The 22947-nt window shown below is 42.3% G+C and overlaps 3 protein-coding genes across 3 annotated transcripts; 1 reads left to right on the top strand and 2 right to left on the bottom strand.

Moving 5' to 3' along the window:
• The first annotated feature begins 4994 nt into the window (after window positions 1-4994).
• Window positions 4995-10778, top strand: LOC102712364 (glyoxysomal processing protease, glyoxysomal). Its single transcript, XM_015837846.2, has 14 exons — window positions 4995-5135; window positions 5254-5300; window positions 5416-5599; window positions 5673-5723; window positions 5920-5997; window positions 7472-7588; window positions 7673-7804; window positions 7911-8014; window positions 8493-8578; window positions 8668-8762; window positions 8836-9532; window positions 9669-9870; window positions 10144-10232; window positions 10342-10778. Exons 1-14 carry the CDS (start codon window positions 5070-5072, stop codon window positions 10569-10571), a joined length of 2178 nt encoding a protein of 725 aa, XP_015693332.2. The 5' UTR covers window positions 4995-5069; the 3' UTR covers window positions 10572-10778.
• Window positions 10779-11612: 834 nt separating this feature from the next.
• Window positions 11613-13966, bottom strand: LOC107304200 (ribosomal protein L11 methyltransferase). The gene is made up of 7 exons (XM_015837165.2): window positions 13563-13966; window positions 13331-13414; window positions 13023-13163; window positions 12858-12923; window positions 12544-12711; window positions 12117-12446; window positions 11613-12018 (listed from the first exon to the last, which is right to left on the bottom strand). Exons 1-7 carry the CDS (start codon window positions 13893-13895, stop codon window positions 11914-11916), a joined length of 1227 nt encoding a protein of 408 aa, XP_015692651.2. The 5' UTR covers window positions 13896-13966; the 3' UTR covers window positions 11613-11913.
• Window positions 13967-16732: 2766 nt separating this feature from the next.
• On the bottom strand, window positions 16733-21854 carry LOC102712087 (putative E3 ubiquitin-protein ligase RING1a). The gene is made up of 10 exons (XM_040524723.1): window positions 21453-21854; window positions 21202-21295; window positions 19525-19583; window positions 18932-19013; window positions 18675-18795; window positions 18531-18572; window positions 17884-18411; window positions 17442-17549; window positions 17144-17341; window positions 16733-17049 (listed from the first exon to the last, which is right to left on the bottom strand). The coding sequence occupies exons 1-10, from the start codon at window positions 21637-21639 to the stop codon at window positions 17017-17019; spliced, it is 1452 nt and encodes a 483-aa protein (XP_040380657.1). The 5' UTR covers window positions 21640-21854; the 3' UTR covers window positions 16733-17016.
• Between the last annotated feature and the right edge of the window lie 1093 nt (window positions 21855-22947).

Raw genomic sequence — 22947 nt, 5'->3', positions numbered from 1 at the left:
TTTTAGAGATGGTTATTTTTACCCGATCTCTATATTTAATTGGATAGATGCAACCATTTTTTTATTTTTTATATCTAGGCCACTGTAACACTAGGTTATATATCCTTTCACCAAAACCACTACCATATGAGTCGTCTTTTTTTATGATTCACATGTCAATATCTGTATATTGTTATTATAATTATAGAGAATATGGAGCCGTGTGATAGTCTACGGCTCTGCCTGCCCGCAGAGAATGTTATTCCGAGCAGGACCTTAGGCCACCTCCAACAATAGAGATAGCATACTATCTCTTAGCATTCTAAAAGACAACTTCTCCAATGGTCTAGCTCTTAGCAAATAGCTCATAATACAAATGATCCCGTCATTCATCCTTACTTGACATTAAAATATATGCAAGAGACTATCTCTTGATTAAAAGATAGCTTTTATCTTTCTTCTATTAAAAATTGTATAGTACATCTTATAGATAGCTTATAGATATCTATTGGAGGAGGCCTTATGTCCTCATAGGTTGCGTTTCGAATGAGCATGTTGAGATAAACTACTTCTCGTTTTCTATTAGCATGTTTTTCAAACTACTAAATGATGTATTTCGTAAAAAAAATTTCTATATAGAAATTATTCTAAAACATCAAATAACTCCATTTATTAAATTTTTAATAAGTAATACTTAATTAATTATGTGCTAATTACGTTTATTATTTTCCGTGCTGCTAATCAGCTTTTGCACCATACTACTTCGAACGCAGCCATTGACATTGCATCCGTTGGATCCCTCTTCGCAAAAAGGACAGGACATATCACGCACGCCATAGAAAATTTCAAGCCGTGCGACCATGCCTGGCCCTCACAAAAAGATGGTGGCCAACGCACGCTGATGTGTAGTCGTCGCCCACATGTGCACGCGCTTTGCAAAATCATCGAAAGGCAGCACGGAAGCAGCAGAGTCCAGCCAGCCAAAGGCCAATCCGTACGTGTCACCGTGCCGACCCACACGGCCATGGCCACACGTCTGGCCAACCTTGCTCCACCATTTTTATCTAGCGCGCGTCCTCGGACGAACGAACAGGCCACACAGAGCTAGCCGCAACGCAACCACCCCGATTGGCCGGGGCCCCCACCATTGCTCCGCCCAAAGCGGCAAAACCGCCGCCGGCCTTCCTCGTCGGCTCGCCGCACGCCAACTCCTTCCTCCAGTACGGCGAAGGTCGAGGGGACTAGAGACCGCGATGGGGAGATGCGGGAGGGCCATCTGCGCGCTGCTGCTGGCAGCGCTCTGCGTGGCCGCGCAGTTCGAAGGCGCCGTGTGCCGCGGAGGGAGGGGAGGAGGAGGCGGAAAAGGAGGGGGCGGGAGGAGCGGCGGCGGGAGGGGTGGTGCCGGCCGTCCGATCACCGGCGCGGCGGGCGCCGCCGGCGTCGGCTCCAGGGCCGGCTCGGGGTCGCAGTCGCACAGGGGCAGCGCCGCGGTGGGCCCCCACGGCCGTGGCGCGTGGAGGACTTCCGGCGCCGCCGCCGCCGTCGCGGCCGCGGCCCTCGTCTGGTGGTGCTGAGACGCTGCTGTTTCGTGCGGGCGAGGCAGGGTGATTTTTTTGAGTGGAGGGGGAAATGCTTTCGGATTTTCTTTTAGTTCAGTACAGTATCACTGACGTGACGGCAATGGCTCTGTCATATTAACAGAGGATATTAATCCTCATCAGATCAGTGTCATCATATTAACAAAGAGCCTATGTGTTGTAATGTACTACCTTCTTTTTCATATTATAACATATTATAAAATTTTCTAAATTTAACTAGACATCCTTCTTTTCATATTATTTCTAAATTTAACTAGACATCCATATATTAATGTATATGTTTCATATGTGTGTTGAGATTTATAACACATATGAATCCAGTTAAGTCTAGAAAGTTATATAATATTAGACTGAGAAAAATATTTCTAAGACAAAAGCAAAAAAGTAATTTGATTTATAGGCTAGCAAGTCAATTTTGCACAAAAATTTAATAAAATTGTGTGCTCAAGTCATGTCCACCATTTAAATATACATGTTCCTGGAAAAAAAGCACCAATTACCCAAAAAGAAAACTGCTAAACAATGGTTAACGCTGGTATGGAATGAACGCTCGAATTTAATTTTTGAATGAGAAATTCGATAAGCCAGGTTTTAATCACATAAAATACCTTTTGAAATACCATATCAGCCACGGGTATTCATTTATTTGGTTATTAGTTAGAGCTTGACTCATTTTGTCATAAGTTTCGCATGCATGTTTAATCAAGTTAGTATGTTGTATGGCTCTTGCTATAAGATACTCATGCCAAACTTTTCTTTAAATTTGTTCACAGCCATAATATAGCTTACTATGCCACAACTCAAATTAGACATGTTTGACTGAGATAACTCTCTGTTTAGTTCATACCACACATGTAATAAGATTATTTCACCATTACAAGAGGCCCACGTATTATTAACTCATAAAAGTGTAATAAGTTTGTGCTATTATAACAAGTGTGACATTAATTTTGTTGGCCACAAATTAAAGTGTTTAGTTATATTAGTTAAAAAGTACTGACTCCGTCCCACCGTTTATGTTTAACATTTGACCATTCATCTTATTTTAAAAAAGTTTTATAATGATTAGATGATAAAATATGAATAGTATTTTATGTGTGATTGTTATTTATATATTTTATAACTTTTTAAATAAAATAAGTAATCAAATATTAGACTAGGAAATACACAGATATACTCATTACCTATATTAGGACGGAGATATTATATTATAGGGTTAATTGCATCCATGCCACTGCAATTATGCCCGATTAGAAAAATATCATTGCAACTTCATGAATCGTATATATGCCATTATAATTTGCCTAAAATTAGCTGGATGCCACTGTCTACATTGGAATCAAGTTTGTACTCGGTTTTGGCATACCGTATATTCGTATGGACATAGTAGCCCTCACCTGAAACAGTATTAAAGGATGGTAATTGAATATAACTGAACGGAGCAACCAAAAATCCCCAATTCAAGAACCCTAGCCGGCCGAAATCCCCAATCCAAAGAACCCTAGCCGGTGGTGAGGGGCGAAGCTACGGCGGCAGCCAGCAGTGACGAGCGAAAGTACGGCGGCGACCGACGGTGAGGGGTGAAGGTATGGCAGTGACGGGAAGTGCGATGACCGGCGAAGATGGCAGATGCGAGCATGCAAGCGGCTGCAAGTTCAAGCCATGGATCGAGCATGCAAAGTCAGCCTCCCATGCCGGCTGTCCTTGTCTACGCGGTTCATTGCGTCGCTGGTGCTGTCGTTCACGCGGCCGCGGCGTGGACGGTCCAGGGACGAGGCCGACATAGCCTTCATGGTGCTGTATGGTGACAAGATCGTGTAAAATTAGACACGCATGCGTACACCTCCATAGCCAACATGTATACATGCAGTTCATATATATAATCAACAAGTGTTCTTGATCTATTCTTCTTCATTGTACAATCGTCATTGCTTTCATTTGTCAAGGTTCATCTGTCGCGCATCGGATCTAAGAACTCTTCACTGATTGCGCCTCACATTTCTCCCTCATAACTCAGTTAACCCACAACACCGGAGGTTGTCCGACCGCCGCCGCTGCCGCTGCCGTTGGACCGCACGTCGTCGTGGAACCCAGCGCCACCACGCCGCGTGGCTTGCTCCTCCGCTGCCGCACCCTCCGAGCTCTTCAATGGGGAGGGGATTTTTTTGTAGTGGCCTAGCACACCCGAGTAGCTCAGTTAGCCATATGGTCAATACTGAGGGTATTTTCAGCGATACAAAAAATCTGATAGTCACGAACCGAGTACAAAGCCAATTGTAACGTAGACAATGGCATCCAGCTGATTTTGGACAAATTATAATGATATATATGCGATTCATAAAGTTATAATGATATTTTTCTAATCGGACATAATTGCAGTGGCACCGATGCAATTAACCCTATATTATACTATACTTTAAAGCTGCGGGAATTTAAGCTCGCATGGCAATCTGCGCTGGCGTGGCCAGGCCGGCGTGCCGACGCGTCGCCCGCACGGCCGCCTACTGATTTTGTGATTTACATAAAGGCCATCACGTATATTTTTATTTTGTTATAGGTCCTACGTGGTATATTTTCTGGTTTTGTGTTCTTATATTTATGCCCTCGATATCTTGGAGTATTCTATACGAAGAACAAAATAGAACCACGATCTGAAACATGAGAACCTAAAGTTTTTTTTGAAATATGTTACAGAATGTAACCAATTATCAGTTGACAAATTCTCACGGAAAGATTAATACATAAAGATTTTAGAGTAAAACACATGGTCGGTACTTAACTATTTACGTTCATAAACTTAAAAATTGTATATCTAGATCTTTAAACTTAGAAGTGGATATCATTTATATATATGTAAACTTTTAAATTATATTTATAGGTCACTAAACTTTAGACATGATGTCATTTAATTTTGTAAACTTAAAAATTACACATGTGGGTTGGTATTTTACGTCCGCTTAGATTAAAAACCGGTCTTGTATTTTACTCAAATCTTTATAACCTAAAAGAAATGTTGTTTTGTTAACCTAATTACACATAGGTTGGTAGAGCGTGCAACGGACACCGTCCACTCTAGTTGCGATGCAATTTGAGTATGTCACCGAGACACTTCCTTAAAACGGGGCATTTAACTTTTTGCCACTCTTAGAAATGACACCTAACATATTTACCATCCGCTGTCTATTACATGTGGGTTCTCATGTGTCAATGATATATATAGATCCAGTAACAAATATGTTAGTGATAAAAAAATAATTATTTCCCTTAGAACGGCCTACCGAGCCTTAAACGGAAAGCTGCGCAACAATCTCCGCAACACCAACCAACAGTTCCCCCACAGCACGGACCTGTTCCCAGAGGAACGAACGCACACGCGAAACTCGAAAAGAAGTCGTCTTCCTGCTGCTGCCACTCGCCGTCTCGCCGAGTAGCCGTCTTGCCAGCGCCATACCGCCATCCCCCTCCAAGGCGCCAAACCCGGCGCGCCGAGCCATGGCGCCGCACGAGGTCGCCGCAGCCGCGCGCGACTTCTCGGCCATGGCGCGAATCGTCGGTCCGGTGAGTTCCCCGCATCACCCACCACCACCCACCACTACTGCCTCGTCATCATCTATCCGTGCAAGCTGCTCCCGAGTTATCTCGCTGAACGCCACGCTCGTCTTCTCTCCGATCCCAGGATCCCAAGTCAGTCAAGATGCGGCGGCACGCCTTCCACCTCCACCAGTGCGTCGGCTGCGACCCCCCCCCCCCCCCAACCCCCCAATTCGTCAGCTTGCTCGCGAAAATTTTGAATCGGGATTGATGAATCGCGTGCTTCCTTGGTCTCCTCCTCCTCCAGGTCGGGGTCCACCACGCTCTCCGCCTCGGCGCTCCTCCTGCCGCCGGGCTCCCTGGCGGAGCCGCCGCCGCCGCTTCTCGATCGCATCTGCTCGGCTCACGGCCACGCCGGGGGCGTCGCGCTGACCTCCGCGTCGCTCGTCGAGCCGTTCTTGGTCGCGGAGCAGCGGAATAGCACCAGCCAGGTTGGTTTTTAGCGCCAGCCGTTCATGCGATTCGAGGTGCTTCTAGTACTAAGCTTTTTTAGTTGCTCTGCAGGAATTTCAACCAAGGTTAGTACCAGAGGCTCATATTGATGTACTCGTTGAGGTGAGAATAGTAAGCTGATGCATATCTGATGGAGCATTAAGACTCAATATCAATGTTCTACTGTTGAACTAAGGATACATAGAATCATATTCGAAGGATCAAATATGCATTGTTGACTTCAGGTTATGAACCGAAGACTTGCACATCAAAATTCTAGAATCAGGAAGACTTACTGAACTTATGGTGCCATATGCAGCATGAGGAGGAAGCAAGGAGCATCGGAGACAGGAAATCTGGAGCTCCAAGGTGGCTTTCAGCTCGATTACTTGCCATAGTAAGTGCTTTTTTAGGCTGAAAGTATGTGCTCTTATTAGCATGGATTTTAGTTTCACTTGTCATCAAGATTCTAGTGTTGGACTATTAGTAATAAGTGCGTAAGTCCACCAGGCCTTTACACCGCAGTAGGGTAGATTATTTGTTCTGGAGCTCATGGGTTCGGAAGATGTTCTTTGAGTTTCAGAAAGAATGATGGCAACCCAGTAGATTTCACAGTTTAAAACTCTAGATGCTACGATCTTGCATTTAGTGCCATTGAAAGGAATGTAGTGTTTTAGGAGTTATGGGTTATTCCCTCTGTTTCATATTGTAGGTTGTTTTGGCCCTACCTAGAATTATCCATGAATCAATGTATATGTTTTATATATGTGTCTAGATTTATTAGTATCCATATGAATCTATGGAGAACAAAAAATCTTATAATGTGGAATGGAGGTAATACTAAGAGACTGCTCATACTTTGTTATGGAATTAAAAGAAAAAATAGATGATGTTGAAGGTTCCTTTGGAAAAAGTTATATGGTTACATCATTGTATTTTTCTTAACTAAATATGCACTACATGAATCTGGTAGGAACGTTTTTTCCCCTCAAGGGAACTCTCCTTGTTTATCTAACCCTCAAGGACAAATACCAATTAAATAGTTAGTATAATAATATCTAAAAAAATGTTAACATTGATACAATAGTCATCTAGTCATCCATCAAAATCTGAATTCCAAATTTATCTACAAATTAAGAAAAAAAAACTCCAAGCTCTGAGTACTGTTCACAGTAGATTTATTAAAAAAATAGCTTGAATAGATGAAATTTAAGCTTGCATGTTTGTGTACTAATATGTCATAAAATAATCTTTATTGTCATTTTTTAAAAAAAATATTGTGACTATTTGAATAACATGCATAATATGCAAATATTGAGGTGAAAAAAATAACTTTACCGAGTCTGATGCTTGAAAAAAGAATATATTTGTGTTTACTGTTAAGGAAAATCACTTTGACTGCATCGTGGGTTGTGACCATTGTTCCCTCCATAGACCCAAGTATTTCTCCATCAAAGAATGACAACTGGGAGTACATACATAGGAAGGATCGACACAATGATGGGAGAATTCAAATTTCAAACACATTCATTGCCAACATGAACCCACATGACAGTGAGTTGGTGGAGAAGGCAGACTCACCACTCACCTCCACCATTAGGCTCTTTTATGGGAGTATACATGACTGAAAATAGCACTGCCCTCTATGAAAAAAAATATGAGATCGTTGGCTGGTTTAGACTGCTCATTAGGAATAAATTAAGAGCAATAAACAGGATTTTGTTTATTTGATAATAATAAGTGTTACAGGTGATATATAATTGTGCTTATCAGAACAATTGTGTTTCATGTCTTCATCAACCTGTAAGACAGAAAGTATTGTAACTGCTATGTATGTAAATGATTGATAGTCAGGCCCTTTTGTTTTTTAGGTTGATGTCTCAGCATCTGCTGATTCTGTTATATCCTTACTGCAACACGAAGGTTCATTGACTCGAAGTTCATCATGGGATGTTTGCTGGTCATTGGCTGATGTTAACCGGAAGCAGGTCTGTTTGTTCGTCAAGTCAAGTTGCTGCCCTAATTTTATATTTTTATATTAGAGAAACTTAACTGTTACGAGTCTTTATCAGGTTGACAATGATGCCAGATATTCCCTTGAGTCTAACAGGAACCGTGCATATACTGAGTCAACAGAGCCACCAATGTTGGCTAGGGCTGCCACAAGAATTGCTGTACTAGGAGTTTCAAACTTAAAATCAAATGTGAGGCTCAGTTTGGCATATTTCAATTCATGGATCTTTAGCACCCTCGGAGGTGCAACTTATACTGCTGTTTGGGTTGTACTTAGTAATCTTGGTCAATTATCAGAATACAAGATGTGTCAATGTTTCACCAATGCAACGTCGAGGAGACTCTTTGCTGATAATGGGATCTCCATTTGGCATATTATCGCCTGTCCATTTCTTCAATAGGTAATTTTCATTAGGCTTTTTGTTGAAAATCAGCATGCCACCTTAACTATAGAGCAAGCATATGTAACTAGCATGTTTGCAACGTTTACAGGTGTTTAATTAAAGAGGAAGTGTTTGAGATTTCTTAATGTTGATCACTGTAAATTTATAGACTTGAAACATTTCAAACTTTTGAAGCCATTGCCTATCTGGGGATAGTACTGAAGTGTTGCTTTTTAGTTACTTATTATTAATTCACTTAGCCTGCACTGTTGCCAATAGCAAAAAGTGAAAGCAGGCGTGACCTAGCACTTTTTTTCCAGGCATGTCATGTGACCTGCAAAAGCTAGTTTCTCTTATTAGTTAACAATTGGGTGTTGTACCTTATGGTGTTGGGAAAACATGACACATTATTATTTAATGTATAATACCACATTTATTAGCAATAAGGAGGTACTGGCAAATTAATCCATAATAAACACCTATGTTCTTTAAGCAGTATATCAGTTGGTGTTGTTGCAAATTGCCTCCCTCCAGGAGCTTCCAGGTGCTCATTGCTGATGGCTGATGTCCACTGTCTTCCTGGTATAGAATTTCAGTATATCTCTCTGTGCCTACTATCTTATGTGGTACATTAAAGCATTGGCTGTAAACAATCTTTCAAATTAACCAAGGTATGGAAGGTGCTCCGGTGTTTGACAAAAACTCTTGCCTTGTGGGGATGCTGATGAAACCATTAAGACAGAAAGGCAGCATCGTAGAAGTTCAGGTGAGTTTACTAGTGTTATTGAGATACTTTTGCAAATAGAACAGATATAGAAACTTAGATATCTGCATGACAGCTTGTAATTACTTGGGATGCAATATGCAATGCATGGAGCAGCAACAAATTGGAAAAAATTGGTCGATCCCCAAGTGAATCAGTCGATGACAGAAGTTCAGATTGTAAATATAAGGACTCATGTAGTGCGGATCTATACAAGAGGTTTGTCTCTAATTCAGCAAGCAGTCTAAATCAGTATGACATCTCACCTTCACTCCCAGAAGCTATATCCTCAGTTGTTCTTGTCACTGTTGGTGAGACATCTTGGGCTTCAGGGATTATCCTCAATAAAAATGGCTTAATATTGACAAATGCACATCTTTTGGAACCTTGGAGATTTGGAAGAACCTCGTCGTTAGGCTTACAAAACAAAATCACCTCCTTTAGTGAAGAACACACTTGTGAAGGAGAAAACAACCTGTTGCAGCCACGGCATTGCAAAGTTTCGAATGGAGATGCTGTAAAACACGATGTTTCATTGTTTAATTTAGGATTCAAAAGAGACAGGGCAATATCGATTCGTTTGGATCATGGAGAGAGACAAACATGGTGCAATGCTAGAGTAGTGTTTATCTCCAAAGGGCCACTTGATGTTGCCTTGCTTCAAATGGAAAAAATTCCAATTGAATTATGTGCAATTAGACCAGAATTTATTTGTCCAACAGCAGGCTCATCTGTATATGTAGTTGGGCATGGCCTTCTTGGACCTCAATCAGGTAACAAGCCTAACAGTCATAGTTTTTCAAGATAGCATTGGAAGCAATGCTCATTTTATCACATGTGCTGATGCACCTTAGTGCATTTCATATCATTTATTTATTATGAAATTGATATTCAAGTATTTGACTGTAGGACTATGCTCCTCCCTAACCTCTGGAGTAGTATCAAAGATTGTCAAAATCCCATCAACTCAATATTCTCAACTGCCTAGCGCTGTGGACATCAACAGTATGGACATACCGGTAATGCTGCAGACAACAGCAGCAGTTCACCCAGGGGCAAGTGGCGGTGTTCTTCTTAATTCACTTGGTCGAATGGTTGGGCTAATAACAAGGTAAAGATCGTATGATTGCATTTTTGTGCTGTTATGAAAAAAATGATAGACAAGTTTTCAGTGATAGACAACTATGAAAATGACGTGCTACTTGACCAAATTTTGTGGTGAAACATGTGCTATTTGACAAGTTACATTAATCATAGTTTAGATCCTCGACATGGGCAGTGACCACTTCCATTATGTTCTTGGTTCTAGATCCTAGTGGCCAGAATAAGAATGGAGTATAAGCTCATCCTTAGTCGCTTCTTTCTTTTGTTCTCACTTGTCCAGCAATGCCAAGCATGGTGGTGGGAGCACAATACCTAATCTGAATTTCAGCATCCCCTGCAAATCTTTGGAAATGGTCTTCAAGTACTCAGGTTCTACCTTGTTTTGTTCAAATTATCTTTTTTTTATTTAGCATTGAATCAATCAAATTCCTTTTAGTATATAGAATTAATTTTCTCAACCATCTTGTCTTTTTAACAGCAAATGGATATTTTAAAATTTTGGAGCAGTTGGACAAACCCAATGAAGTGCTCTCATCCATATGGGCACTGGCACCAACATCATCCCCCTTTTTCAGTACCTCCCCAGAAAATGGCAGAGCGGGAAAAGTTTTGGAGTTCTCAAAGTTTCTTGCTGATAAACAAGAAGGTTTGAAATCTAGAAAAGATATAGAGGCATTCATTAGAGACAAGATTCCCAGCAAAATTTAGATGGGAATGTTTCTGCAAAGCACATGTAGATATAGAGTTCCAGTGGTAACTGCATTGAGTAAATGCTGAAAACCAAGTGATTCATATTACCCAAGCATTGGATGATTGTCAAACTGTTGGCTGGAACTATGCAATTTGTTGTTCTTACATGTAAATTGTATTCCCCCATATAAGGGTGTTGACTGAGTTTTTTATTTTATTTTTTGAACATTTTTAATTTTAAACTAAACCTTTTAAAATTTATTTCTAGATCTAAACATGTTGGTCACAACTCACAACACCCCGTCTAGCGTGATCAAACAACATTGTCACGTCACGTCAGGAATGGCGTGACAGTGATATTTACCCACGCCAGGCGTAGTAGAAGAATAATGTCAAACCAACTCCTTGTGGCATGTCATTGTTATTTGGTCATGTCAGGCAGGGTGACATGGACGAAATGTTGGATCTGAAAATAATCACTTGGAGGGTTTAGTTTTAAAAATAAAAAAATATATATAAAAATGTCCAAAAAATAATAAAAAATCATTGACAGAGGATATTGAGCTTAATTTCAGAAAGTTGAAGCCATCGCCAGGAATGGAGTTAAATTTACAAGCTAGACAGTTTGTCCTAATTGAGAAGATTTTTTTCTGCATTTTGGTTAACGACCCAACTAAATTGTTAAAAAGGAGTTTTTGAGCATTTACATCGTTAATCTCAAAGTAGCCACCCGTATTTTCTGACATCTGTTGCTAAAAATCATTTAGTCACAGTTAACAACAAGCTGGGATGTTGATATCCTACTGCGAGGATTTTGCTCTTCGTTGAATTCCTTTGCTATCATAGTTAACAATGGAGACATAAAACATATGTTCTGTCACACTTATTTCAGTGCTCTCCCAAAGGTGAAAATCACCCTGTTAGTAAAATATTATTAAGTCATCCTTAACCAGCCCCAGCATATATATATGTTCAAAACTTCGAACAGCTCTAATATGTCCGAACCAGAAAGTGACGCACAATAAATAAATTATATACACACGATCAATTACTGCAGAGCGCTGAAATGGATCTTAACAATATTGCTTCAAAAATACAAAGGCCCAGTCTCAACAGTAGGGTTTCACAGGGTAAAAATGCTGAATCTAAATTTGCAACTGTAATTTAGGATACTCATGCTGCTCATGCATCGGGCCAGGGTCAATGCAGATATAATATTATTCAAGTAGTTTGTAATCAAAAACAGCACATGAATATTCAAGTAATGTTACCAAATTATGTCAAGAAGTTATGCAAAATCTTGGTCTGTTTAAGAGGAAAGTCTCTTAAATGTCAGAAGAATGTGTATAGTCAAATAATTTCACCCCTCTGCTCTCCTGTTTCCCCGAAGGCAGGCCCATCCATCAATTTCTGATACTGAGATGTTCTTCAAGTACCTGGAGTAAGCTTCTTCAACTTTCAGCACCTGAATGAAATGAGACAGGTGAGAATACTGAGAGGAGCACCAGATTTGAGAAGCATAACTCCGTATGACATATTACATAATAAAATCCTTTCCTTTACCTGTTCACTTAATATCCCTGAGACAGCAACTATTCCGCCAGGTTTTGCATAACTAACAATGTCCTCAACTAACTCCAGCAAGGGATTCAGCAGTATATTTGCTGCAACGATGTCATACGATCCTTTTGACGACTTCAACTCAAGGTCACTGGGGGGTTTGCTCTCTTCTGATTTGTCAATATTACTTGGGAAGCATGCAGGCTGAGCATTATTTGGTACCAAGTAAACAAGCATTTTGTTGGAATCTATACCATTCAGCATCATGTTTTCACAAGAAGATGTTACAGCCTGAGGGTCTATGTCTATCCCAGTGCACAGTGCAGCGCCCATCTGCATAGTAATGAGTGCATGAAATAGGGTAAGACTGCTATTCATGATAACTGTCAGTAGTAAAAAGGAATAACAACAGGACATGAGTACATGATACCTTCAGAGCTGCAATTGCCAAAACTCCGGTGCCTGTTCCATAATCCAAGAAATGTTCACCCCCTCTAACTGTTTCCCGTAGAAGAAGAAGACACAGTTTAGTTGTGGGATGCTCCCCAGTCCCAAAAGCCAGGCCTGGATTGATGATTATATTGATGGCCTGTGGATCCTGTGAACGGAAAATGTTGGACACTATCAAAATGGTTATTTCTCAGTTCAACTAGGTTATCTGTTATGATGAATGAACTCAAGCAATTTCCACAAGATTCATCTGTACTTAATCAAAAGGAAACAGCATGATGCATGTACACATACTGGGGGAGTTCTCCATTTAGGAATAACCCAAAGACCATCAATGACTTTAGTAGAATCGTAAGTTTCCTGCAGACATAATTAGAAATTAGCAAGTCCTTCCAAGCATCTTCCAAGAGCCCAAGATCATGACAACATGGAGCTGAAAGCTGTATCCTAACTCGTAACCTGCACAACTGCCACCCAGTCACACTGCTTTCCTACGGAGCTTTCATACACCGGAGTGTAATCCAATCCAGCTGAGCTCGCAGCATTCGATACGCTCAAGCACACATCTTCCCCATGAGCATAAATAGAGGTGATTGTGATCTGCAGAAATCGACATCATTGTTACACTACAGAAATCGACATCATCTGCAGACAACTAGGCCAAAGTGAGACCTGGAATTTAACTCTCAGCTCGAATTAACCACATGTATTACAGCCAAGCATCTGATTGAATACCAAATTTGAAAATTCACAAGAAGGAGGCTCACTTCATCGAGACTTCCAGCAGCGGCAATGTCATCCACGGTGACGGAGGTAGCACCAAAGCACAAGAGGGACTCAGAGAGCACTTCCTGAACTCGCGACGCCACATGGAAAACACGGCGAAAAAACATTCATAAGACTAGTCGACTTTGAGAGAGAGAAGAAGAAGAAACAGGTGAAAGCGTCGCACCGGCCGAGAAGAAATGGCCGGCCGCGCGCGGAGGGGAGGGTACTGACAGCGTCCTCCTTGCGGCAGCGAATGCGGACAGAGAGGTACGGCGAGGAGAGGTCGGAGCTGGAGGAGGAGGCCGGCTCGTCCTCGACGTCGACCGCGCTGGCGCTGCCGCACGAGCTCACGCCTCGCCAGGCGCCGCTCGAGGCCGGGGGGGCGTAGTCGCCGGCGCGGAACGGCGAGGGGTGGGCCGAGAGGAGGAGGAGGAGAGGCGAGGCTCTGCTGCTGACGCTGTATGGAGAGGAGGAAGGCGACGGGGTTCGGGGCGAGGAGAGGAGGAGGCGGCGGCAGAGGCGGCGGAGCGGGGCGGCGCCGCCGGGGAGCGCCCGCGGCAGCATCTCGGCGGCGCACACACGCACAACAATTACGCACCGGAATGGACGGCTTGGCGCGGAGCGCGGGGCTCTAGTTTTTGATCTGCAACCGTCCGAGCGTGTGGCTTTCGGCACCGGCTCGCTTCCGTCTCTTTTGAGTTGTGGACAATGGTGTGGACGGGCGGTGGTCCGGTTGGGGGTCCCCTCCTCTCGTTTTTTTTTATTTTTTAAACATTTCTAATAAATGATTTTATTAGTAAATCTTGAGGGAAAATATTTTTACTCTACGAACCATTTGGCCACGTCAATATTAGTGGCGTGGTAAGATAACACAGTCATGTAGAGTATTTGGCGTGGCATACTGGCATGGTGTGATAAGTCTGCCACGCTAAATACTCTGCGTGTAGCGTTATCTTTTTACGTCAATGTTGGTGGTGATAACGTCAATGTTGGTGGCATGGCCAAAAAGTTCATATGGTAAGATTTAGTAATAAATTATTTATTAAAAAGGTTTTAAAAATAAAAAAAATCCCCTCCTCTCCCAGGTCCTTCTTGGAATATTGTATATTTGGTCTATAGTTGGTCGTCGATCCATCATATTTTAGATTGACTTTAGTTTATCTAAATGAATTGAATTTTATTTTATGGTAAAACTTAGTTTATTTTATTGAATTAGAGCTGATTTTAAATTACCCATGGGTCAACCTATGCCCATTCTTTTTTTAGCGAGTCTTGCTTAATATTCAGGCAATGCAATCTAGTAAATACAGTATAAAAAATATGGGTATTTTGTTTTATTAAGATAAATACTTTGACAATAAATGTATAACATAAGTAAATATTTTTAAATATGAATTTTGTGTCACAAAGATTATAGTTTAATAGATAATCAAAGTTTTATATTAGCATCTTATATTTTGAGATGGGGAGCAGTACGCTATTATGGTTGACAGGTTGTCAATCACTGTATGAGTGGAACACATTGGCGATGAGAGTGAATAACCAATGCTTTTTGAGGTCAATAGTTTCGGGTCTAAATTTAAATTTAGAGTTGATGTTGAGATTTTTTTTACTAAAGTTTATTTTTTAAGTTTTACTTTTAGATTGCTATAAATATATATATATATATAATTTATTTATAAATTATTTTCCATTTATAAATAGGTTGTTTAGCTTTTTCTTCTAAACACTCAAAAATAACCCTATTATGTTTGATCCCTCCTGGCAATTACTTAATTGGTTTCAAAATATAAGTATAAACTGAGATTTAAATCCTATACCAAAATAGAAGGATTTATAATACTATTCATAATATTATTTATCTCATCAATTATTTCTTATTTTATATATGTTCTATTTTATCCTTACATAATCCCACATTGTCAATCATTCTTTATTTAATAAATGATATCGCACTATTTCTTCTTAATCTTAATCCCTACCAATCACCTTAGAGATACTTATATTTTGAGACAACAGTGGTTCTAACATAAAGATCCAGGGTTGACAAAACCGTGGTGATCGCATGCTCCATGAGGACATGGTACAGTAAGCTGCGATAGGAGCATATGAATTTAGGCCGAATTAAAAAAAATTAAGAAAATTTAAAACAAAAAATATATGTGATAGAGATTGTTTTGTAGTGATGTTTGATGAAAGAAATAGATGAAAAGAATAAATTTAAATGCAAGAATAAAGTGAAAACAAAAATTGGCCAAAAACAAAAAATGCCATTTCTGTTCTATATTAATCGCATGTAGTTGTCACTTATTAGGGTTAGGTAATAGTTACTATTTAAATTATCGTAGGGTTAAGATTATATAATATAAAAAAATAAAAATCGTAGTTGTTACTTGTTATGTAATAGTTACTATTTGAATTATGTGTATGTATATATTTACTTTCTAGGGAGATGCATGTACGAAAAATAGACGGTATAACATTTGTGCTACTTATTACTTATATTATGTTGCACTCATATAATTTAAATACCACTTGTCTTCTATATTAATTGCCACTTATCAATTGTTAAATATATCATTATTACAATGTCCTTAATTAAATAGAGGTAATGCCACATTTTTTTCAAATGTTCTAACTGTTATAATTACATGTTACTTTTTTTTAATTTTACACTATTTTTTCTGATTATCTTGAATTTTCTACCCTTTTGCTCTTCATGGTTTTCTCCTGAATCCATGCGGTTTCTACGCAAAACCAGGCAACCAGCACGGTTTTAACCGACAAACCGTGATTTTTGCCAATTTTTGAATTCAAAATTTTCAAATTCAAATTTAGCGCAGTTTTTTCGGTAACCGCGTGATAACCGCAACTCCGCCGCCTATCGGTTTGGAGGTCTCCGGTGGTTTCGTATACCCTGGAAAGATCCCTCCTCACAATTGATCTTGGTAAGGTCCTCCTCCCTCTGCTACCAGTACAACTTTTTTTTTGGGGGGGGGGGGGAGGATTTCCATGGGTCTCTTCTTTACGACATTTTGATGCTCTCTTCTTCCACTGGGCCTCGAGAAGCATCTTCCTCAGCCCCAGCTAGGCCAACTGGTCCAGGTAGTCCCCGTCCTGACTACGGTGAGTCACCCAACTGGGCCTCGCTAGCTTACTCAAGTACTCACCCGCCAGTTTGACTGAACTCGCGCGTCCTCGCACTGGCAGCGCCCGCTTCGTTTCACTCGGTAACATGGCATGTCAGATCTGCACCGGTCAACAAGGACTCCATCACTTCACGATTCTTCTTCCTGCAACCCGCGATCCGTGGAAGAGTCAAGCAGTACTAATAACTCTGCATTGTCAAAGACTCATCAAAAGCTGGCAAAAGAGCGAGGAACCGGACGCGAATTCTGTCAAACGGTGGTCAGGGTCAGCAAGATCACTACTTCATTTCATTTTTGTACGATCGCTACTTAATTTCACTCATGCATTTCAATTTAAACGAATGAACCATGTACATGTCTCAAGATCAAGAGCAATTTAACAAGCCACAACCAAGGAAAAGCTAAGTTTGCTGATACTTTTTTCTATACTTGATACTTTGTACAGGCTTTCATCGGATGATCCCTGCATGCCATCGTATTCCCGCCTTCCCGGTGAGTTGTGCAAATTGATATGAACATGTGTCACAAATCGTGATCTATGCTTCTGTCTTCAGAGAGTACAATAATTCCTGGAGGTAACAAAAATCAATGCAATATATGATTAGAAACAAGCAATATCGAAAAAGCAAACAGCTAGATAGTAATTTCAGAATTGATAAATACCAGATCCCCATGGCCAGAGGCAAGTGAAGGGTACAGCTCTGAAAGAGATTTCTCTTCCTCCAATCTTTCTAAGGTATCATGATCCAGTTTTATCTCATCTGTACTAGTGTCCGTGGCTGCAAAGCATCCATTTATGGGGTTCTTCCTAACGAATATCTCCACTTCTTTAGCATGGCGAGATAATTGGAGAGCAATAAACTGAAGAGATGCAGCGGCAGAATCATTGTTTATTTCATATTGAACCAGGTAAGCTAAAGTTGCTTATAAAGCAACAAGTATATACCAAGTGAGTGATTACCTGGCAAAGATGGCGAACTGAGAAGGTCGGTTGGCAACTGAGATAAGGCTTTTCCAATTTAGGCATGCTCTGTCCATTAAGTGGAAGTAGAACAAGATACAAGTTGAACTGCAAAACATAAACACAAAATTCAGCAACTCTAATGTATTGTGGCATGGACTCCATGTACAGTTTATCAGGTCCATGCATGTAGTGACGTATATTGCCTGCATGGCACTATAAAAAACATTTTGTGAGACACAACACAAGGAATCATCTGGCATGCAAAGAATCTAGAAAATAAACCATCAAATACACAACACATTCGCCTTTGCATTACTCTGTATCTTCCAAAGAAGAAAATATAAGACAGACGGTGGTGGCCCCAGGCATCTCCCATATAACCAAAAGGAGGTAGAAGGTTGAAATTTGAATAGTATCGCATGTTACGTACTGTTTTTACCTTATTATCAAATTCATCGGTATTGCGTAGGTAGTCCACCAACTTGGTAACCCGCCCACCTTTTGCCATCCTTCCACTGGAGCCACCAGAATTGCCATGTCGAGTTTGACTGCGGGTGCCATTTTTTCCCCAAGCAAGCATCTCTCCCCGCAGTGGAGAAGTGGTCAAGATATCTCTGCCACTTCCTAAATCATCGTTGTCTTCAAAACTACTATCAATACCCCCAATGGTCTTAGCAGGGGATGATCGTGGCACAGGCCACCTCCGAGCTCTTTTCTGCCTTACATCTGGGGAACGGTCATCAACAGAAGACGATTCTTTGCTGCCCTCATTACCATTTTCATCTCTATCCTCATCATCATTGTCAGTTGCGACAATATCAGGAGAACTAGTTCGCCCCCTCCTTTTTGACCGTGTATTACCCCTGGTCCTTCTGGAAATCGTTGAACTTGTTGCTTTTGCAATGGAACGCTTCTTCACAAGTGCTTCTGTTTGTCTTCGAAATGTTTCAGCGATGGATGCTTGAATCTTCCAGGAGAAATGAAACCAACTGTCAATAATAATATAAAGATACTTCTAAATAGGCAGGGGAAATGATTTCCCTCAATACATCAAATGCATCTATGGTTCCATCTAGATAAACCCACCTTTTTGTTGCGAGTCCTCTCCTCTTCGCTGAAAGCAAGTTCCTGTAGTATCAAGCAAATTATAATCCTTGGCACCAAAACTAACACAAAAGCTAAATAAACAAAAAAATACTAAGTGCTATAATTGGAGAAATTATCCATCACCTCTTCCTCATACTTATCAATATCTGGATACAGAGCCAAAATTAAAGCATCATAATTAGGATCATCCCTCAAAGAACGCCTACTTGCACAATGGGTGCGGCATGCTGGGCATTCATTATTTCTGCAAAAACATTGCATTTATTAGATTTATCATAGGGAGTATTTCTTTGGATTTTGAAACCCCAATCATGTTTGATCTCAACATGTTAAAATGATATGGACAGCAATTTACACAATAATAGTATCAGGGGCCATACCCTAGCCTCATGGATTTATCTATGCAGTCCCTACAAAACCGGTGCAAACACTCCATAACTGTCCTTGTCTTCCGGATAATGCCTGCAAAATAGGGCCATAAGACAAGCAGATGACCAGGTATGCACAGTTCGCACAGGGATGCTACATAGAGTTGCACCATGAGAATCTGGGTCAACCTAACCATCATTTTTTCGTTTCTGCTTATAAACCAAAATTTAAATTTTTAACCTTAAATTTGGAGTTGTTTTGGGGGGGTTTCATCTTTTTTTTTCAACCTTTGCTTTTAGATCACTACGAACACATATATAAAAGTTTTATTCACAAATTATTTTTCAGCCCAACAATGCAGCCAGCTGTACTTATACAAAATTTTGTAACATGTGAAAATACAAGCTTTGGAAAGTAACTTTTTCAAAGTAAAAAAACAGGCAGATGTTCTCTAGATATCTCCTTATTTATTAGAGGATGGTGATTATATGCATACATCAGGACTATTGACTTTGCTGGTAGTAAAGCTGTAACAAGGAAAAATGTATAGGACAAAGTAAATGTATTCTGTTCTGAAAGTAAGTAGACCAAAGCACATCCTTACCTAAGCATATAGGGCACTGCACTTCCTTCCGTATATCCATTAATTTCACTAATATAAACCTGTATGAGAAAGCAATATTCAGACACCAGTTTCAAGTTTTGATTAGCAGAAAAAATCAAATATTCCATTATCTCATTGGTTACTGATCTACATTATATGATTATGTTAAGAACATAGCTACCATTCGTGATGTTCGTAATAAGATTATATCAGAGTGCAAAAAAGCAATCTGAAGTGAAAACTTCTCAAGTAAATATTTGACAAGACTGAAAGGAAACTGCACACTTTTGCATTCACAGCGAACACCTATGCAGGACTAACTTAAAAAAACATGGCAGTAAAGAACTATTCCTGCATTGGGGCCGCCAAGAAACACGAAAGGACCTATGCCTGCATAACCATTGGGATTGAATCTGAATGTGTGTGTCGGGATCTTTCAAGCATCTCTAACAGCAATGTCCTTTTACTAAGTAGAAGATGCACCATTTGTACCGTAATTGAGGGGCCATTTTTCACCCAACAACGGGGAGAAAAAATAAATGGACTCTGACGTACTCTACTATGCAGTATTCCTTATGATTTTCGTGGGATGAGAAGAGGAAAGATTTTCAACGACAACAGATAGAATAGTAAATTTGGTGCCACCAAGCTTAACAATGGAACAGTGTAAGACTTATTACAGCCATTGAGGTCAGGATAGCAACAGTAGAAGAAGATACCAGGAACTAAGAATTCGACATCACAGTTTGTAACCAAGAAAACTGCGGACTCTGTTGAAATTAACTGCTGGAAACATGGCAGCATATACCCAGTACAGAGGAAGGAAGCCAATGTAACACAACTGATAACACCACATAGAGATCATGGCTTGATGATGCCATTTGCTAATTGCCATAGAAAGTTTGGCATTTCCTCTGAACTAACACAGGTGCACCGTGCACGGGCAGCAGACTGGTAGTGGAGCTCGCACACGCGCCTAAGCATGGTAGGGCCGTTGCGATCATGGAGGTCAGGCCAGCACCAACGAGCCCCAAGCACACGAAAGAGTTGACCGTCGACACACACGGTTCAGGAGAGAAGAACGGCGAACTGTTCGAATACAGAGCTAAGCCACGACGGGCAGGGCTGCCGGTTCAGATGCCGCAGTCCGCTCCGGCATAACAGCTTTGGCACGCGGCGGTCCACCCTGGATGTCGCTCCCTGCACTTGCCGTCACGAGCACGGCGCCTCGTCGGAGCCGCGTGACATGACGAAAGCATGCATGCTGCGGCAAGATCTCATGCCTCGGCGGCGATGGAAGCCGAAGGAAGCGGCTACGGCGAGTGCTGGCAGCTCGACGAACAAGAACAACTCATAGAGACCCGCCGCCGCCGCCACAACGAACACGAGCCGGCACATGAGACGCTACACCACGAAGATCCCACTCAAGCCGACGCATACGAACAAAGCAACCGCCGGCTAGGCCAGGCACCTCCTCTACGACGTCCCCTCGCTAGGCCAGGCACCTCCCGACGGCGGCCCCCTCCGCCACCCCGCCGAACCAGAGTTACCACGCAGGGAGGCGGCACGACGACGACGCCGAATCGTGACGGAGGCCGGAGGAAGCCAGGGCCAGGAAGATGGGAGAGGGTGGGGGAAGGAGAGACAGAGAGAAGGGAAGTTTCACGGTTTACTTACTCCTCCATGTCGCCGTCGCTCTCCGAAGACTGGCTGTCGCGGTCTTCGTCGCCCCCTCCACCGCCGCCGCCTTCCTCCTCCTCCGCATCAGAATCTGCCAAGCCCATCAGACACAAAAACAACTCAGCGACGCCCAAACCGAAACAGAGACGACGATGCGCCGCGCCCCGCGAGCGCATCGCGAGGGAAGGCCCGCCCCGTCGGCGTCTGCGCCTCCGCCGCCGCCAGGGACGTCGTCCGCAGAAACTCACCAGCGTCCCGCTGCTCCTTCTCCTTCTCCATCCCACCGCCTCCGTTCATCACCTTCGGGGAGCGCTCCCCGCCGCGTGGGGCGTCCTCGGCGCCACCACCACCACCAGCAGCAGCAGCTCCTTCCACGTGCCCGTCTCCCCCCACCTGAGCCGACGCCTCCGGGGCCGGGCGCTTCTGCGCGGGCATTCCGGCCTCCCCCGCTCGCCGCCGCGCCCCCTTCGTTCGTTCGCCTCGACGCGACGCGAGGAGCAGGAGGAGGAGGACGACGAGGGGGAGGGAGGGGGAGGTGAGGTGGGTGGAAGCGACTCGACTCGGGGGCAGGCAGGCAGGAGGAGGAGGAGGCGGAGAGCAAGAGGCAAAAGAAAAGGAACGCAGCGCAACGCAGCGACGCGATGGTGGGCCGCCCTGCCCTGCCCTGCTGCCCCTGTGTCGTGCAACTCTGCGGCTGCGGCCTACTACTATGTACTACGCGCGTGCGTCCACCGCGCCGCCGCCGCCGTCTCTCACGCGACGCGGATGTGCGGCTTCGATTCTTTCGTGCCCGCCGGGCCGCCGTCTCCGCTGCTCGCGATCGCGTCGCGGCGCGGCCGGGGTTTGGTTCACACGCCCCCCCCCCCCAGCCCACGAGATTTCAACCGAAATCCTCGGTATATTTTTTTTCGTGTAAACGGAGATCTCCTGAGGCGACAACTTGACGGCATCGAAGCAGAGCTAGATCTAAATCCAACGTGGAGCTGGGAGTCGAGATGGGCTCAGAACTCTGGTTCAACGGATGAATGTTTGAATTCTCCGAGCGAAATTTGCATTGCAATCTTGTAATTTGAAAGTCGAAACTCTTCACATGAGTGGTTGTGTGTCCAGCTTGGCAAAAGTAGACAGGCATTTATGGGTGTATTTACATTTGGTTGGGTTGTACCTGTACCTGGCCCAATAAGATAGTTGGGCCAACAGGAGTTCAGGACCGACAGTTAAACTGGGTTGGCCCAAATAGTTTTTCCTGCTCCAAACTTGATCGGCCATTCTAAAAAAACGTGATTCGACCGAGAAAGGATTTTTTTTATCTTTTAAACATTTTTAATAAATAATTTTATTACTAAACCTCCGGGAAAATATTTCCATCGTACGAACATTTTTGCTACGCCACCAACGTTAACGTGGCGAAACGGCTTACCATAGTAGCATTGCCTTGCCACAACACTGACATTGGCGTGACAAGACTGCCACACCGACTCTTGCCACGTCAACACCCTTGGCGTGGCCAAAAGATTTAGTTTTGAAAAATGGTTTAGTAATAAAATTACTTGCTAAAAAATTTATTTAATAAACAAATTTTCCAAGAAACACAGAAGAGCTGGCTTCTAAAGATATCGCCGATTCAGTTCTTTTTCACGAAGAGAGGCCTTAAGGGCAGAAGAAGAACGAGAAGACCATGTAAATTTAGGTATCATACCCATGAACGACAAATTAAGTATTACTATTGTAAACTTAAAAAAT

This window comes from Oryza brachyantha, chromosome 5, assembly GCF_000231095.2.
Source record: "Oryza brachyantha chromosome 5, ObraRS2, whole genome shotgun sequence".
NCBI classification, from domain to species: domain Eukaryota; kingdom Viridiplantae; phylum Streptophyta; class Magnoliopsida; order Poales; family Poaceae; genus Oryza; species Oryza brachyantha.
This window is presented reverse-complemented; position numbering and strand designations above follow the sequence as displayed.